This window comes from Perognathus longimembris, unplaced genomic scaffold, assembly GCF_023159225.1.
Source record: "Perognathus longimembris pacificus isolate PPM17 unplaced genomic scaffold, ASM2315922v1 HiC_scaffold_4577, whole genome shotgun sequence".
Lineage (NCBI taxonomy): Eukaryota > Metazoa > Chordata > Mammalia > Rodentia > Heteromyidae > Perognathus > Perognathus longimembris.
Window position 1 is genome coordinate 12,992 of NW_025959909.1, and position 18,280 is coordinate 31,271.

Genomic DNA, 18,280 nt, shown 5'->3' on the forward strand with positions numbered 1-18,280 from the left:
TTTGAACCATTATCCTTAGATCTCAGCCTCCTGAGTAGTTAGGTTTTACAAGAGTGAGCCGCCAGCAGCCAGATCCGTATTTTTATTTTATATTTCTTGGTATGCACTTGTGCCAGTACTGGAGCTTGAACTCAAGGCCTGGGCACTGTCCCTTCACTTTTTTACTCTACCACTTGAGTTACAGCACCACTTCTGGCTTTTTATTTTTGGTGACTCATTGGAGGTAAGAGACCCATGGACTTCAAAACTTTGATTCTCAGATTTCAGCCTTCTGAGTAGCTAGGATTGCAGGCATGAGCCACAGGCACTAGATTTTTTTTTCATCTAAAGAGTAATCAAAGGGCTGGGAATATGTCCTACTGGCAAGAGTGCTTGCCTCGTATACATGAGGCTGGGTTCGACTCCTCAACACCACATATACAGAAAATGGCCAGAAGTGGCGCTGTGGCTCAAGTGGCAGAGTGCTATCCTTGAGCAAAAAGAAGCTAGGGACAGTGCTCAGGCCCTGAGTTCACGGCCTAGGACTGGCCAAAAAAAAAAAAAGAGTAATCAAAACACCAAGATCTAAAAGCTATCCTAGAGAATAAAAGCCTGTTCATCCATCACCTGAGAAAGAATGTGGCTGCAGATTCTGTACAAGAGAAAGGGGCATTAATGACTTTATTACCCAAAGCTCTGCTCAGATGCCCAGCTGCCTGGAGATTTTCCAGAAAAGTGGGAAGAGGTTATCCTGCCACAGTGGTCACCAGGAGGTAGGCAGACAATCACCCTACCCTTTTCCCAGTAAATCCCTCCCCTTTTGCCCCAGCTCCCCACGTTCCTCAACCTCCCCCCATCCTTCTAAACACTGGGGACCCAGAAAAGCTCTCCAAGGAGAATCTCACTGCAACCCCCTTTCTAGTCACAGTTGCCCCCCAGGCAGTGAACCTAAGTGTCCATGGCCTGCCTTAGGGCCTGTCTACTTGGAGGAGCAGATAGAGAGTGATGTGCCTGCAGAGAACACCCAGAAGGCGGGATACAGAGCTTCTGTGATGTCCACCTTGAATTTGTACAACAGGTAGACCTTGTCGGGAACAGCAAAGAAAAGGACAAAGCCGTGGTCACAGTTGAGAAGCACACCCACCCTTGTGGCTTTGGTAGAGGGCAGTGTTTTCTCCACATTATTGTGCCAGGCGGAGATCTTGTTGTTGAACCACTCTACACACCAGGACTTGCTGTTGCGGCCGAGCCGGCTCTCGGGGCCCTGCCGATCCATGCTGCCATAGCAGATGCCTACCCCACAGAAGTTGTTCCTTCCCAGTTCCACCTCCCAGTAGTGAATCCCTTTCTTGTAGCAGTGCAGGCCCAGCACCTGAGAGCAGTAGGTGAACCTCTGAGGATGTGGCCGGTAGTTCTGAGGCACATCAGCCACTGACGCGGTGGTATAGTTCTCTGTCAATGCCACCTTGTTGTGGGCAGTGTTGTAGTCCAGGATAATTCTAACAGAATCTGAGAAAGCATCACCCCAAGGAACTGATTACAAGGGGCCCAAAGTACTGTTACTTTTAGGCTTTTCTCTTATTGCTTTCTATATATTTGTCCATCCACCCACCCACCCAGAAATCCATCCATCCACCCACTCACCCAGCCATCCATTCATTCACCCTGCCACCCATCTATCTATCATTCCATTTACCCCATCATCCATCCATTCACCCACCCACCCAGCCATCCATTCTTCCATCCAGAGCCAGGCTACTCACACTCCTGCAGCTCGGGTTTGGACTTGGTTAAGAAGATGGTTAGCACCTTGTCTTTAACAGACGCGGAACCGGGCTGTGCAGTGCTAGCTTTGGCTGTAGTTGTGAGAGGACACAGAAAGTATTATTCAGGACAAACTCACAGTGAACACACAACCACCCTAGCCCACAAGACCTCACCATCTGAGACAGTTGGTTTCGAATCCACTGACTGTCCAGGAGCTCCAAAGGTAGGTAGTTTGACAGTTGGGGGAGGGGTACAGCCAGGGGCTAGAGTGAAAAGGAGAAACACGAGTGATGTGACAGAGGGATGGAAATGGCCTCTCTTCCCTTCCAAGCTCCTTCCAAAAGCTACTTCCATAAACACACACAGAAAGGGATACTGGGGTTAGTCCAGATAAAGCTATGGCTCTCTCATTATTTCATGCACATAGAAGCTCAGGCCGGCCTGCCTGGACAGAACCCAGTCCTAAGACAAAGACAAGACAGCTGCCAGCTGTTAGTTCTAGGATCAGACAAGTCTCAAGAACAAAAAGATGCATAAATACACAACTTACAAGTTTTCTTGGACTTCTTTTCTTCTGAAAAAGAAAGTTTTCAGGATTATGATATTTTTAAGGGCACCATGAGACTTTTAAATGACTGTAATCATATTCATTTCAATGAACTTCACTCATGCAAATAAAGCTTAGGATGGGAGTTGGTGGTGTGGCTCCACTGGTAGAGCAATAGCCAATAAGCAAAAGTGTCATGTGCCAAGTTCAAGTCATTTGTCTCAGACCAAAAAAAAAAAAAAAAAAAAAAAAAGCTAGGATTCTTTCACTCAAAAAATAGAAGGGAGCTTTCCGTAACTTGTTGGCCAGGTACATGTTTTTGAAAAAATTAAAAAAAAAAAAATAGAAGGGAGGGCTGGGAATACGGCCTAGTGTAAGAGAGCTTGCCTCATACACATGAAGCCCTGGGTTTGATTCCCCAGCACCACATATATATATAAAAAATGGCCAGAAGTGGTGCTGTGGCTCCAGTGGTAGAGTGCTAGGCCTTGAGCAAATGGAAGCCAGGGATAGTACTCAGGCCCTAAGTTCAGGGTCCAGGACTGGCAAATAAATAAATAAATACCCTATTACTATCAAAATAAAATATAATAATTAAAATGTATCATTATAGGGAAGTATTTAAATAAAAAAAATAGAAGGGAACAACAGACAATAATTATCAACAGTGACAGGAAGCCTCCATGGTGGTAGGGAGCACAAGAGTAGATAATAAGAAGAAGCAGGAAGGAATGTTCTAGGGTAACTGAGAGTCTTCACGTTGACTTGAGTAATTGTAACACAGATATCCTTTGCCAAAACCTATCCAACTATATACATTTAAGAAGGAAACAAAATAGTTTTTACAACATACCCAAAGGGAATCCTACCTGCTCAGGATCTGGATGACACAGTCTGAAGCCAGGCAGGGTAGAAAAAAGCTCTCTAGACTCTATATCCAAAATATACGAGTAAAATGCAAGGCTGGAGGCATGGCTCTAGTGTTAGACTACCGGCCTAGCAAGCACAGGTCTTGAGCTCAAACTCCATCACTGCTGGGGTGGGGCAGGGGTATCTATAGATAGATAGATAGATATTTAGATATCTCCCTAGAGTGAGCTGGGAAGAATGACACACACTTGTAACCACAGAACTCAGGTGATTGAGGCAGAAGGATTTCAAGTCTAAGGCCAATCTGGGCTCCATAAACAGTCGGGCGCTGGTGACACACACCTGTAATCCTACCTACTCTGAGGATCAAGGCTCAAAACTAGCACAAGCAGGAAAATCTGTGAGACTCTTCTCTCCAGTTAACTACCACAAAGCCAGAAGTGGAACTGTGGCTTAAGTGTTAGAATGTCATGTCAGCCAGCCTTGAGTGAAAAAGCTAAGGGATAGCATCCAGCCCCTGAGTTCAAGCCCCAGTACTGGCAGAAAACAAAACAACTAAAAAAGAGTTAACAGAGAGTCTGGAGTATAGGTCCATGGAACTGAGTTGGACTAAAACACTGTATCCATGTGTGGTCCCCCAACAGCAGCTGCCATGTTACCTAGGGACCCCTAAGAAAAGCACAATCACCAGACACAGAGGGTAAGAAGTCTGGGAAGCAGGGCTAGGCCAGAGGTGGTCTGTGGTGGGGGTGGAGAGACTTTGAGTCACAACTCAATCAAGCATTCAGGTGGGACGGAGGCTTAGCAACCTCTGCCATCTCACCCATCTGCCACCTCACCCATCATGCAGTGGGGGCTCTTAGCCCTGTGCCTTCAGGGTGTGTCATAGATAAGCTCTGCTTCTGCTGGTGGAATTGACTTCCACTTGGCCCCATGTAGCATAGTACCACTTCTTACAGTTCACCAGCACTCTCCTCACCGCTGCCCACTTCTAGGGGTTCAGCACCTGGTACCCAGGCGCCTTCCTGCTCATTGCTCCTCTTGGGAGTTTCCTGTATGGTGACCAATCTGCCCTACCTCACCTCTTCCCTGACCCCAGCTGGTTTATTTGGGTCCACTTTCAACACAGAGGAATCTGACTCATTCCCAAGTTTAACTAACATGGCACTAATGATTTTCTAGGGTGTCACTCTGCAAAACAAGTGAGTTTCTTCCCCCCCCCCCCCATGTTGAGTGGTATTGGGGACCTGAAGCAGCAGGAAGGAAACCTCCTGGGGAAGAAGATTCCAAAAGGATCCAGACTAACAGTCCTCTCCCCTTTCATACAAGTGCCCTTCACCATGTTGTGGCTTCTCCTGGCTTCTCTTCTCCAGCTATCCCCAGCACCTAAGCCCTTGATCTAGTCCATACAGGGGCTGCTATCCAACAGCTGTCTGCCGAAGACGATCCAAAAAAGCAACAGAGAAAAGCCAACCCATACTCTCTCCCTACAACTATCCACTGACTTTCCATACTGACATGGGGAAGCAATCACGGTTACCCCATGGTGGATCTATAGCTTGGAAAGTACTCTCACAACCAGTGTTCATAGGAAACTAAACACACACACACACGCATATATGCATGCACACATGCACACACATATCACCACCACAATCATCATCATCCTGTAGTCTCAATATCATTACTGCTAAAATGTGGACAGTTGGGGAAAATGAGGACCATTTTTCTCCTTTTTTGTTTTGCCAGCCCTGGGGCTTAAACTCATAGCCTGGGCACTGTCCTTGAGCTTCTTTTGCTCAAAGCTAGCTCTCTACCACTTGAGCCACAGCACTGCTTTCAGCCTTTTCTGTTTCTGTGCTACTGAGGAATCAAACCCAGGGCCTCAACATGCTAGGCAAGCACTCTACCACTAGGCCACATTCCCAGCCCGAGGATCATTTTTCAACCCAACTCAAGATCATGCCCATCAAGGGAAAACATTGCTATTTCCAGGGCAGCAGGGTGGGGGTAGGGTGGTGGAGAAATGTATGAAAACGTCACTCCTTTTATGGATAAGCCAATAAGCTGCGCATGGGTGGTATTAATTTTTCCTATAGTGGGGATTAGGAAAAAACTGGCTCTGTTGGGGGAGGAGGAGAAGGCAATAATGAATCAAGGTGGGGAAAATCAGAAGAGACACCATTATAGGTCAGACAGGCTGCTGACACCCGAGAGAGGCAAGGTTTGCTAAGAAACATGGCCTCCTTTCATGGGGACCATGGCACATCCCCTCCAGACCAGGACTCCCAGATGGCCCTCTCAGTGTGGTGGACAAGTAACCCTTTCTGCCCCCATGGAACTCCTGTGCTACTCTGCAGGAGTACACTAGACTTCTCCAGAGAGATCCAGGTCCCTGTGGTGAGGGGAGGGGCACGATGCCCTCTGACCCCTGTGAGGTCTCAAAGTGATGCCAGTCACGACCATGACCATGCCCTGGGGCTGTAGCTGTTTGGCTACTTACGAGGGTTCTTCTTCATGGGGCGTGAGGGTTTGCTTGTAGGCTCTGTGCCACAGTCTCCTGAGTCACCTGTGATACAAAACAGCCCACTGTATGTGGCTCTTCTCCACCAACCAAGAAAGCCAGCTTTGCCGTGAGGGGTAAAATGTTTTCACTGACAGTCATTTCCACAGATTGACCTTCAGATCATTTGCAAGAGATAGAAACAAAGGTTAAGAGAACAAGCTCTCTTCATGTAAATGGGAGCTGGGTATACTGGCTCTCACCTGTAATCTCAGCAAGTCAGGAAGCTGTGATCTAAGAATCATGACCAGAATGGTCAAGAAAATCAGGCGAGTTTTTTGTTTTTTTTTTGGTCAGTCATGGGGCTTAAACTCTGGGCCTGAGTGCTATCCCTGAGCTATTTTGCTCAAAACTAGTGCTCTACCACTTTAAGCCACAGCTCCACTTCCAGTTTTCTGGCCTCAACAGACTTTTTTACCTGCTCAGGTGAGAATCTTATCTCCAATCAACCAGCAAAACTTCTGAAGTGGCCAAGTGCCAGTGGTTCATGACCGTAACCCTAGCTACTTAGAAGGCTGAGATCTAAGGATCACAGCTCAAAGCCAGGCAGGCAGGAAAGCCTATAAGACTCATCTCCAATTAATTAACCACAAAAAAAAAAAAAAAAAAAAAAAAACTGGAAATGGAGCTACAGCTCGAGGACAATGATAGCTTTGATTTTTAAAAGGCTCAGGGACAGCCCCCAGGTCTTGAGTTCAAGCCCCAGGCCTGAAACACAAAGAGAAAATCTTAAAGTAGAGGGGTGGCTCAAGTGGCAGAGCACCAGCCTTGAGCAAGAAAGCCAAATGAGACTGTGAGGCCCTGAGTTCAAGTACCAACACACACACACACACACACACACACACACACACACACACACACACACACACACACACACACACACCATTTTGGATAGCATCTTAATAGGATGCAGTGAAGACCCTTCTGCTGGGGTGGCTAGCCCCAATGTTCTGCTGACCCCCTCCTCCAGCCTAATGCAATGAGAAGATCCACGCATGTTTCAGGGGTCTTCCAGTAACAGCGTGGGGTTGCAGTTACCTGAGCTGGATGGCTCCTCGGGCTTCTCCTGGAGCTGTCTAAGGGTCCGCTTCAGCTCGTTCTTGAGCTCCAGGGTGCTCTGGTAGACCCTCTTCATGAGCTCATGATCCATCTCCACTTTGGGGATATAGACTGGCTTTGATGAGACGCCTTGCAGTTTTGCTGCTTTCTGAAACAAGCCCAGGACGACAGGCAGCTGGAGGGAAGCCAGGCTTGGTCTTGGTCCTCACCACCCTGTGCCCACCGGTGCTACGTTTAACCATCCTGTTTATAAACCACAGGACCAAAGCTGCCAGCAGTTAAAGTGCCACTGGGCTCCCCGTGGCCTATGCAAGAGGAAGATGGGTAAAGAGGAGGGACAGGCTAAGACAAGTGCCTCGGAAAGACCTATACCTGAGCTGGGGCGCGGACACACATGACCTGGAGTGCCAATAGGGGTGTCATGATGGGGCTCGAGGGCAGTCAGGACCCTGTTGCTGGCTCTGAAAGTAAGATTCCATCCACTGGGCAGGGGCCAATATGGTATCCCCATCAGTGCCTGCTGTATCTGGGGAGTGTGCTGTGCTCAGCACAAAGCACAACCAGTGGCTTGCTGGCAAGACATAAGCCTGCCAGCAAATGTCAGGTGTGGGCACCAAGGACCTTGAAGGCCATGCTAAGGAGCATGAGGACAGAAATGGCAGGGGTGGCACTTCCAGGGGCCATGTGGGAGAAGGATAGGAGGAGAACATAGAGGCCTCTATAGTTTGAGCACCAGCCTTGAGTGAAAAACAAACAAACAAACTACTCAAGCGCTTGAGACCCTGAGTTCAAGCCCTAGAAGCAGCATACAGTAAATTTTTTTTTTTTTTTTAAAGCAAGATGAGGGGCTGGGAATATGGCCTAGTGGCAAAAGTGCTTGCCTTGTATACATGAGGCCCTAGATTCAATTCCCCAGCACCACATATAAAGAAAATGGCCAGAAATGGTGCTGTGGCTCAAGTGGCAGAGTGCTAGCCTTGAGCAAAAAGGAAGTCACAGACAGTGCTCAGGCCCTGAGTCCAAGGCCCAGGACTGGCCAAAAAAAAAAGCAAGATGAGCTGGAAGCATGGCTCAAGTGGCAATGTTTGGTACATGCCCTGAGTTGGAACCAAGAGCCAGTGGTTCACTCCTGTTACCCAGCTACTCAGGAAGCTGAGATCTGAGGATCATAATTCAAAGCCAGTCTAAGAAAGAAAATCCGTGAGACTCTTATTTCCAATTAACCACCAAAAATCCAAAAGTGAAACTATAGCAAAAGTGGTAAAGCAGAAAAGCTCAACCAGAGACCGTGCCCAGGCCCTGAGTTCAAGCACAAGGACAGGCACATACACACACAAAAAAAATTATGATGCTGGGCAGAAAGAACCTTGCTGTGCCCTCATCAAGGCCCACCTCCAGAAACTCATACTCGTCCCCCTTGGCCAGGCTCTGCTCGATGTCCGCCTTCAGGTTCTGGATCTCGCTCCTCTTCTTGAGCAGGATCTGATAAATGCTCTCGTATTTGGTGCTGACTCTCATCTCCTCCTCCTTTATCTTGCGTGTGGAGCTGGCCTCTGAGGCGTCGATGAGCGCCTTCATTTCCAGGAATTCTTGTCTCAGCTGCTCCACCTTCCTGTTGGCAGCCTCCTAGGAAGGGCGAGGTGGGAGGGCTCTGTCAGAAAGGCGGAAGTGCTGTGGTTGCTGCCCCGTGGGTGTGTGCAGTGGGAGCCCGTGGTGAGAGTGTGCCTGCTTCATTTGGCAATGCCTAGTCCATGTGGAAGTGTGCAGGTTTCCACACCCCATGACCCAACAACTGGAATCCTAGAACATTTGTGTGTGCCCCAGGGACACACACAAGAATGGACACAAGCAGCATTGTTTGAAACAGCAAAACCAAGACAGGCATAATGCTTTACTACTGCAGTTGTAGCTCATCATGACGCTGGGACACGAGGATCATTTAGGCCCAGGAGTTTGGAAGCTAGACTGGACAATATAGTGTACCACCTCAGGAAAAAAAAAAATACTCCCAAACTCTCATGAGGAATATTAAATAGTCATAAAATTTAATAAGTGAAAATGATGCCTGGATAAATCTCCATGGAGAAAAGCAACTTGTAGAAACCATGTAGAATGAAGCACTTTAAAGCTTAGAAACAAAGTAGTGTTTACTGCTAAGGAATGCATATATGCAAATATAAACAAATGTCTAGCCCTGGTGGCTCACACCTCTAATCCTAGCTAGAAAGAGACTGAGATCTGAGGATTGAGTTTCAAAGCCAGCCCAGGCAGAAAAGTCTGTGAGACACTATCTCCAATTAACCAACAATGCAGGACTGGAGGCATGGCTCAAGTGGTAGAGCCATGAGCAAGAAGCTGAGTGGGAGTTTGAGGCCCTGAATTCAAACTTTGATAATAACACACACACACACACACACACACACACACACACACACACACACACACACACACACACACACACCTGGGAATTCATTAACTTACTTAAGGTAGTAGTTACTTCTGGCAGAGGGAAAGGGAGAGATGGTAATGAGAGGAAAAGAGGAGGGGCTACACCAAGGGTATGCTTAGTTCAGGGTCTTCCTCTCTCCCTTGGCATTTATCTCAAGGCTAGCACTCCACCACTTTAGCCACAGCCCCTGAGTTCAAGCCCTAGTATCAGTACCAAAAAAAAAATCCCTTATTTATCAGCGACTGGCCTACAATTCCTCCTTCCAGTGTTCTTTCCTACTGCTATGGGTCAAGCTGGCTCACCAAAGATAGGCCACATTCCAGAGCCAGAGAGCATGACCTTGGCATCTGCTAATGTAAATAACTAAGGGTCTGGACACCCCTGGATGACCCGTGTGGGGTGGGTCCTAAGTCCAGTGACCTGGGTCCTTATTAGAGGGAAGAGAAGGCACAGAGGGAGAAGGGGGAGCCACGGGGAGACCAGGCAAAGTGGAGCAGTGCAGACACAAGGCTAAGTTGTGGGACAGGAAAGGCAGGAAAGGGCTCTCCATAAGGACTTTAGAGGGGAGTGAGGCCCCACTAACACCTTGATGTTGGGCTTTTGGCCTCCACAACTGTGAATTTTATTTTCTTCCATGCCCAGCCCATTGTCAATTCATTACTGCAGCCATAGGAAATAACTCCACTTCCTTTATAGAAACAGGCATGGCTCTAGCGGTATGTACTTTGGTTTCCTGTTTTTCTCCCACTTCATATATTATAATGACTTTCCTATGTTCCTACCTCTTCTTTTCCTCAGTACTGAGGTTTGAACCCAGGGCATGCTTGGCAGGTGTCCTACCACTTGAGCCACGCCCCCAGCCCTTTTGGTCTTGTATTTCGTTTTTATTTTTATCTATAGCCTCAGTAACTTTGCATAGACTGGCCTCAAACTCTCATCTTTCTATCTCTGCCTCCCTTAGTAGCTGGGATGACAGATGTGTGCTACCATACAGGCTCTAGGTTACTACATTTTAGTTTTAGTTTTTAACGAGGGAGTTGTTTGGGGTTTGGGATGTTATGGAGGGGAGTGAAGTCTGAACTGGAGACCACATTCAAATCACTTGAATTACGTACTCAGGCTTTGTAGTTTTCAACTTGGGTTTATGAAGACTCTCACTTGGGCACATCACTCATTGCACGCTTTGCCAGGATGACATTTGATTCAGACACTGTGAGTGCACTTGGCTGTCTTGCACTCAGAGGCCAAAGGGAAACCCCAGGACTAGCCTGGGGTAGGGAATGGGGTACTCACCCGCACACCCTGCTGCTTGGCTCTCACGTCCTCCAGCGCTTTCGATGCCCCGTTGATGTGACTGTACATGATGGTTAGTTTATGCCTCAGTTTGTTCTGCAGAGGAAACAAACCAGGGTAAGATAACCCTCTTCAGCCAGCCCCCCTCCATCAGGAGTCACACTTTACACTGTCTGGAACTTCTTTGTCTCTGTCACTCTGTCTCTGTCTCTCTCCACAGTAGTGGTGCTTGAACTTAGGGCTACGGTGCTCTTTTTTGCTCAAGGATGGCACTCTACCACTTGAGGCACAGCCCCATTTCTAGCTTTTTGGTGGTTAACTGGGGATAAGAGTCTCTAAAATGTGTCTGTATGAGCTGGCTTCAAACCAGGATCCTCAGATCTCAGCCCCCTGAGTAGCGAGGGTTATAATCACGAACCACCAACGCGTGGCTTCCTAGAGCTTCTTAGCATGGCTTCCTAGAGCTTCTTAAAGCCTGTCATATGGGCTTCTTCCCTGCATCTCTTAAGGGACACAGGGCAGAAAAGACATTAGAACTTGGAGACAGAGAAAGTTCCAAGTCTCAGTTCTCAACTACTGGCTCCCATCTCAATTTCTTTGCCATGAATTAGATAGGACTGTTCCTAACTGCAGGGCTCTAAGGAGAACCAACAGAAACTGGGTGAGTGTTCAGTACCCTGCTTGGGTCTTTGTAAGGTCAGACAAAATGCCAGCTTCTATAATTGGAGATTTCTTCACTAGGGCACACTCAACAGCTGATGAAATCAAGCCAAAGGCAGCAGCAAGTGGCCAGACCTGCACAGCCGTAGAAGCAGCGACAGCTGCTTCCGCACTGGCCATCATTCCAACAGGCCTACAACAAAATCTACCAGTGCAAACACTCCAGAAAGCAGGCAGAATATGGAAGAAAACCTGAACAATGTTTAAAAAACAAACAAACTAACTGGGGGCTGGGGATATGGCCTAGTGGCAAGAGTGCTTGCTTCGTATACATGAGGCCCTAGGTTCAATTCCCCAGCACCACATATACAGAAAATGGCCAGAAGTGGCGCTGTGGCTCAAGTGGCAGAGTGCTAGCCTTGAACAAGAAGAAGCCAGGGACAGTGCTCAGGCCCTGAGTCCAAGGCCCAGGACTGGCCAAAAAAAAAAAAAAAAAAACTGGGCTGGGAACATGGCCTAGTGGCAAGAGTGCTTGACTCATATACGTGAATCCCTGGGTTTAATTCCCCAGCACCACATATACAGAAAACGGCCACAAGTGGCGCTGTGGCTCAAGTGGCAGAGTGCTAGCCTTGAGCAAAAAGAAGCCAGGGACAGTGCTCAGGCCCTGAGTTCAAGGCCCAGGACTGGCAAAAAATAAACAAACAAACAAAAAAAAAACCAACTGCTGAGCACCAGTGACTCATACCTGCGATCCTGGCTACTCAGGTGGCTGGGATCTGAGGACTGCAGTTCAAAGGTAGCCCAGGCATAAATGTCCATGAGACTCCCATCTCCAGTTAACCAGCAAGAGCTGTGGCTCTCAAGTAGAAGAGTATCGGTTTTGGGAGAGGAGACAAACACATCAAAAAGACACCAAAAAAAAAAAAAAAAAAAAAAAAAGCCAGCAAAGCAGAGGAACCACCCTGAGCTGAGATTCTGGAGAAGAGGACCCAGAGAGAAAAACAAGCCTGATAGCTGGGACTGTCCTCCCCAGGGGCCCTGCCTATCCCAGGAGGAAGTTGCAAGAAACTCTGCTCACCTCAGGAAGGCAGAGGGACAAAACCCACAGTCCAAACTGCACCTCAACACCCCAGGGCTGTCAATAAGGATGAGCTAGCCATAGGGCTGCAGCCCAGATGCAAATCCCTTCAATTGCTAAAATTGAGCTACGCTACTCCAGAATTCTTTGCCTCCTAACCATGCCCCAAAACAAAGGCATGAGTAAAGACATGTGCATGAAGAAAGACAAGAGCTTCATGTTATTCCTATGTGTTTTTACATCAATACCCGAGACTCTTTTGTACCTGCTTAAATGAAACACTGGGGCACAGAGAAGGAAAGGAACAGCCACCAAATCACTGCCACCATCATCCTAACTGCCATGATGTTATATGTAAGTGGATGTATTGGTCCCACATGCAACAAATACTAACTTTTCCAAGTAGGAACAAGACTGTGTCAGCCAGGCAACAGCGGCTCATGACAGTGGCGCATGCCTGTAATTCTAGCTACATCAGGAGGCTGAGATCTGAGGATCACAATTAAAGCCAGCCTGAGCAGACAAATCCAAGAGACTCTTATCTGCAAATTAACCACCCAGAAGCCAGAAGTGGAAGTGTGGCTCAAGTGTTAGAGCGTCAGTCTTGAGCAAAAGAGCCAAGTAAGCATGAGAGACCCTAAGTTCTAGATCCAATACATCTCCCCACCCTCCAAGAACAAGACTATGGAGTAGAAACGACCCAACCTTTAGAGACAATGACACTGAGGCACAGAACAATTAAGTCACCTGTCTAAGATCACCTTGCTATTAACTGGCCCAGCTATGGTTCTGGTATTAAAATTGTAAACATGGCCGTGTGCTGGTGGCTCATACCTGTAATCCTAACTACTCAGGAGGCTGAGTGAGATCTGAGGATCATGGTTCAAAACCAGTCCAGGCAGGAAAGTCTGTGAGACTCTTATCTCTAATTAACCACCAGAAAACCAGAAGTGGAGCTGTGGTTCCAAGAGTTGTTAGCCTTGAGCAAAAGAGCTCAGGAGGGCTGAGAATATGGCTTAGTGGAGTGCTTGCCTAGCGTGCATGAAGCCCTGGGTTCGATTCCTCAGTACCACATAAACAGAAAAGGCCAGAAATGGCATTGTAGCTCAAGTTTTAAGAGTGCTAGCCCTGAGCCAAAATAAGCCAGGGGCAGTGCTCAGGCCCTGAGTATAAGCCGTGGGACGGACAAAGAAAAAAGAAAAAGAAAAGACAGAAACTCAGGGCTGAGCCCACTCTTGAATCAGTAACAATCTCATTTGTCAAGGTTGCAAGCAGGCATCAAGGCCACATAAACTCAACCAGAAAGTCCAAGACTCTAACCAAGTTCCAGACTCCACCTCTGGGACTCTGTCCTTTCGTGGGGCCTCTACCAGTGGCTCACTCAGATCCTCTGGGGCCAAAGGCCAAACAAAGGCAGATTTGGCCTGGGAGAACCAGAAGACACACAGGAAAGCCACCGGGCCTGGCTTCCATGAGCTGCTCTTAGCACTGCACCTGGAACCCTACTTTTTTTTTTTTTTTTTTGCCAGTCCAGGGCCTTGGACTCAGGGCCTGAGCACTGTCCCTGGCTTCTGTTTTGCTCAAGGCTAGCACTCTGCCACTTGAGCCACAGCGCCACTTCTGGCCATTTTCTATATATGTGGTGCTGGGGAATTGAACCCAGGGCTTCATGTATTAGAGGCAAGCACTCTACCACTGGGCCATATCCCCAGCCCCGAACCCTACATTTTGAAACACTTTATCTACCATTAATTAAATGACAGTGTACTCTTCATGGGCAGGGGCCCATACAACTCCAGACCAAAAAGAAGCAGACTAGGGGCCTGAATAGCCACAAAGACCCCCCCCTAAATCAAGAGCAAACAATTTTTGAAAATGAGTTAGGACTGTCATAGGCCAAGGACTTGGATGCTCCATGTAGGAGGCCACAGTCCCGAGTCTGCCCCCACACTATCAGCAGAGACACCCATGCCTGGGGGCTCTGCCCAGCCAGCAGAGGACTGGCACCGGAAGTTGCATGAGCAGCAAGCCAGGCTGGAAGGAGACCCATGGGGGCTGTCTTGGCGAGGGAATCTTGCTACAAGAATTAAAAAGCTGGGGGCTGGGAATGTGGCTTAGCGGTAGAGTGCTTGCCTAGCATGCATGAAGCCCTGGGTTTGATTCCTCGGCACCACATAGATAGAAAAAGCCAGAAGTGATTCCATGGCTCAAGTGGTAGAGTCCTTGCCTTAAGCAAAAAGAAACCAGAGACATTGCTCAGGCCCAGGCCCTGAGTTCAAGCCCCAGGACTGGCAAAAAAAAAAAAAAAAAAAAAAAGAATTAAAAAGCTAAGCATGTAGCCTTGAGCACAAAAGCTCAGGGACAGCACAGCAAGCACCTAGGACCTGAGCGCAAGCCCCAGGACAGGTACCAAAGGAAAAGCTTCTGCCTCTGTGGAGAAGAGCCTCTAAAAGTGCTTCTCTTTGGGAACCAGGCTGCCAGGCCTGAGGACCAGAAAGGGAGCATCCACACTAAATGTATTTTTACAGACTGCCTCATCTCTCCCTCCTAATCACCTTCTGAGTTCACTTTTTACCATTTCCCAGCTGAGAAGGCAAGTCGGGAATCAAACCCAGATCTAGGACCAACTAGGGTGGGAGTCCAATAAGCAGCCATACCCTTTTGCCAACAGATCCTAAGCAGCACTTCCCACAAGGCTTATCTCCCCAGAGCCCTCCAACCACCCAGGGAAAAAGGGGTAAGGGGGGGGGGGGGGGGAGAGAAGGCTCCTATTAATTCCACTTGGCAGAAGTTGACGCTCAGAGATCTGCAGTGACTTATCCCAAGCCACAGTGCTTTACTGGAGAAAAAGATGGTTCTTGGCCCCCAAAACCAGGCAGATTTCTTTCCTGGAAGAGGTGAAGCGTGAGGGATCTGTGCCACAAGGGTCAACTTGAAGGACATGTCTTGAGGTCTGGCTGCTGAGAAAAAGTCCTAAGAAGCCCAGCTCAAATCCAGAGAGATGACAAGGCCAGGCGAGGACTGTGGCCGAGGCAGGGCAAAGCAAGGCCTGTGTCCTGGTCCTGGCACCTCTGCCAACCTCACCCACATGGTCTAGGCTTGTGTCTCCAGGACAGAGTGCCGTGAAACCAGACCCTGCCTTGGAGTTTACATTGAGAGAAAAGCTGGTCACATCCTCTCAGCCTCTGCTTTGATGAGTCCACAAAGGGCAATGATGATCCCCAAAACCACTAAGAACATCGCACACCTCAGAGTCTTAGAACGCCATCTTGTCCCTCCTCCTCCTCCTGCCTTTATTGATGAGGGTCCAGGGGCCAAATCCCTGCTCAAAGTCACACTCAAGGACAAAGGCCACTATGGTGCAATATTGTGTGAGCCTGTGGGTCACATCCGGGGATGGCTGGGGCTCTGCTCACCCTCCCTGCCCCACTACACCCCTCCATGCCCCGAGGCCTCAGAGATCATCCAGTGCTCAGGGCTCTGGAGATCTGAACTAGAGTCTGTTCTATGGGGAGACCAGAAACAAAATGTGAGTCAAAAACAGTTCCTAACCACACCACTTACCACGTTCCCTGTGCTGAGTTCACTTCTCCACTTCAGTTGTCTGAGACGGGGGAAATGAAATGAATCTCACACACAGCGGTGAGGGTTGGCTGGGCTGTAACCGGGGAACAGAGGTGACCTCTGGCGTTCCTATTTGATCTTCAAAACTGAACATCTTCAGATAAGCAGGGGCTTGGGGGGAGGGGGGAGTCATAACCCTGCCTGTGTGTCTTCAGTTGTCTCCTCTGTAAAATGGGTGTGTGGGGAGGGGTGCAGCCCAGGTGACTGCCTGGGTCTATCTCAGGCTCCCGAGGTACCCTCCCTCCCCCATGGCCGTTCAACAACACCCTATCGGCCCAAGTTGCCCTGAGCGTGCGCGCGCACACACACTTGCACCACCACTAGCCCTGCCCTACCTCCAGGTCTGCACTGGCCTGGCTCAGGGGAGCCGGAGAGCAGGTCTTGTGCTCCACTATGCAGATGTGACAGATACACTCGCCGTGCTCGGGGCAAAAGAACTCCCGCAGCCGGTTGTGCTGGGGACATTTGCGTCGCAGGAGGTCTCGCACCGGCAGCTGCAGGGGGTGGTCCTGGAAGGCGGGGCTGTCGAGGTGCGGGCGCAGGTGCTCCTGGCAGAAGGAGGCCATGCACACGAGGCAGGTTTTCACGGCCGCCTCCTTCAGGCAGTGGTCGCAGGCCACCTGGCCGGCGGGGCTGGGCGGCGGGGCGCGCACGGGCGGCGTCCAGTCGGCGGGGGCGGCGGGGGCGCGGCCCTGCTCGACCTGCAGGAACTGCTCCACCACGAAGCACAGCACAGTGTTCTTCTGCAGCTGCGGGCGCGCCGCGTAGACGGCGCGGCACTGCGGGCAGCGGAATGGCGCGCCCAGCACCGACCACGTCTCATCCAGGCACGAGCGGCAGAAGTTGTGGCCGCACGGGGTGGTGACCGGCTCCCTGAAGGGCTCCAAGCAGATGGAGCACGACAGCTCTTCGGCCAGCGGGAACAGCTCGGCCATGGCGCTTCCCCCGGGGAGGGCGACGACTGGACGGGACGGACGGGAACTCGATCCGCCGGAGCGCGCGAGCCTCCGACCGTCGCGGGCCTCCGAGGAAACGAAACTGAGCTCGGGTAGGGGCGGCGCCCGGGGTGGTGGTGGGGGGGGGTGTTCAGGAAGTCACGTGGAAGGCCGGGGGCGGGCGCCGGGTGGGATGGGGCAGGGCCAGCGCTGGGGGGCGGGGCCAGCGCTGGGGTCCCCTCTGGGAGCCCCAGATCGTGGCCCTCGGGGCGGGGCGCTGGAAGGGAGCTCTGGGGTTCCCAGCGTCCTCACGCCCCCCCCTCCAGGTGCTGTTTGGGGGGTGCACTGAGGCTGGAAGTGGGGCGTGCCCAGAGTGTGGGGTCAGATCCTAGGTCTGTGTGATTTCCTCGCAAAATTGTACTCCGAGCAATGGGGGAACCCCCACTCTCCAACCCACCCAAGCATGGCTGGTCTTACTTCTAGGAAAACAAACAAAACCAAACAACTGTAGGTGTGTGGATGGGTGGTACACCCTGTCACCCCAGCTTTGGGAGGCTAAGGATGGTGGATGAAGAGTTCTAGCCATCTATGGGGCTACTTGGGGTGTTCCAGGCCACCCTGGACTAGGTGAGGGAGATGCCATTTGAAAAAGCCAAAACCTAAATTAACAAAAAGATAAAACGCTGTTGACTGCTAAGTGACACGGCCTTTTCTTTCTTTTTCTTTCTTTCTCTTCCCTCATTTCTCAAAGACCACAGCTCAAGTCACACATTCAGATTTACATTTGGTGATTTCATCCACTCCACTTCTGCTTTCTAAAAAAGATTCCCAGCAGGGTGTCAGTGGCTCACACCCATAATCCTAGCTACTCATGAGGCTGAGATCTGAGGACTGCTGTTCAAAGCCAGCCCAACCACCAGAAAGTCAGAGACACTCCCCTCTACAATAAACCAGCCAAGGGCTGGGAATATGGCCTAGTTGTAAAGTGCTCCCCTCGTATACATGAAGCCCTGGGTTCGGCTCCTCAGCACCACAGTGGCACTGTGGCTCAAGTGATAGAGTGCTAGCCTTGAGCAAAAAGAAGCCAGGGACAGTGCTCAGGCCCTGAGTTCAAGCCCCAGGACTGGCAAAAAAAAAAAAAAAGGGGGGGGGGGCTGGGGATATGGCCTAGTGGCAAGAGCGCTTGCCTCGTATACTTGAAGCCCTGGGTTCGATTCCCAGCACCACATATACAGAAAATGGCCAGAAGTGGCGCTGTGACTCAAGTGGCAGAGTGCTAGCCTTGAGCAAAAAGAAGCCAGGGACAGTGCTCAGGCCCTGAGTCCAAGGCCCAGGACTGGCAAAAAATAAATAAATAAAAAGAATACAGTAAACCAGCAAAAGTCACGAGTTGTAGGTTATGGAAAAATGGAGAAGGGAAAAGGAACAGCTCAACTCCATCCTCAACAGGCAA

At 49.8% G+C, this 18,280-nt stretch overlaps 1 protein-coding gene across 1 annotated transcript; it reads right to left on the reverse strand.

Annotated features, from left to right (window-relative positions):
* Positions 1-546: 546 nt before the first annotated feature.
* LOC125344881 (E3 ubiquitin/ISG15 ligase TRIM25-like) lies at positions 547-16,896 on the reverse strand. Its single transcript, XM_048337186.1, has 9 exons — positions 16,228-16,896; positions 10,528-10,623; positions 8,178-8,411; positions 6,765-6,933; positions 5,667-5,732; positions 2,297-2,320; positions 1,920-2,009; positions 1,743-1,835; positions 547-1,488 (listed from the first exon to the last, which is right to left on the reverse strand). Exons 1-9 carry the CDS (start codon positions 16,825-16,827, stop codon positions 959-961), a joined length of 1,902 nt encoding a protein of 633 aa, XP_048193143.1. The 5' UTR covers positions 16,828-16,896; the 3' UTR covers positions 547-958.
* Positions 16,897-18,280: the final 1,384 nt, after the last annotated feature.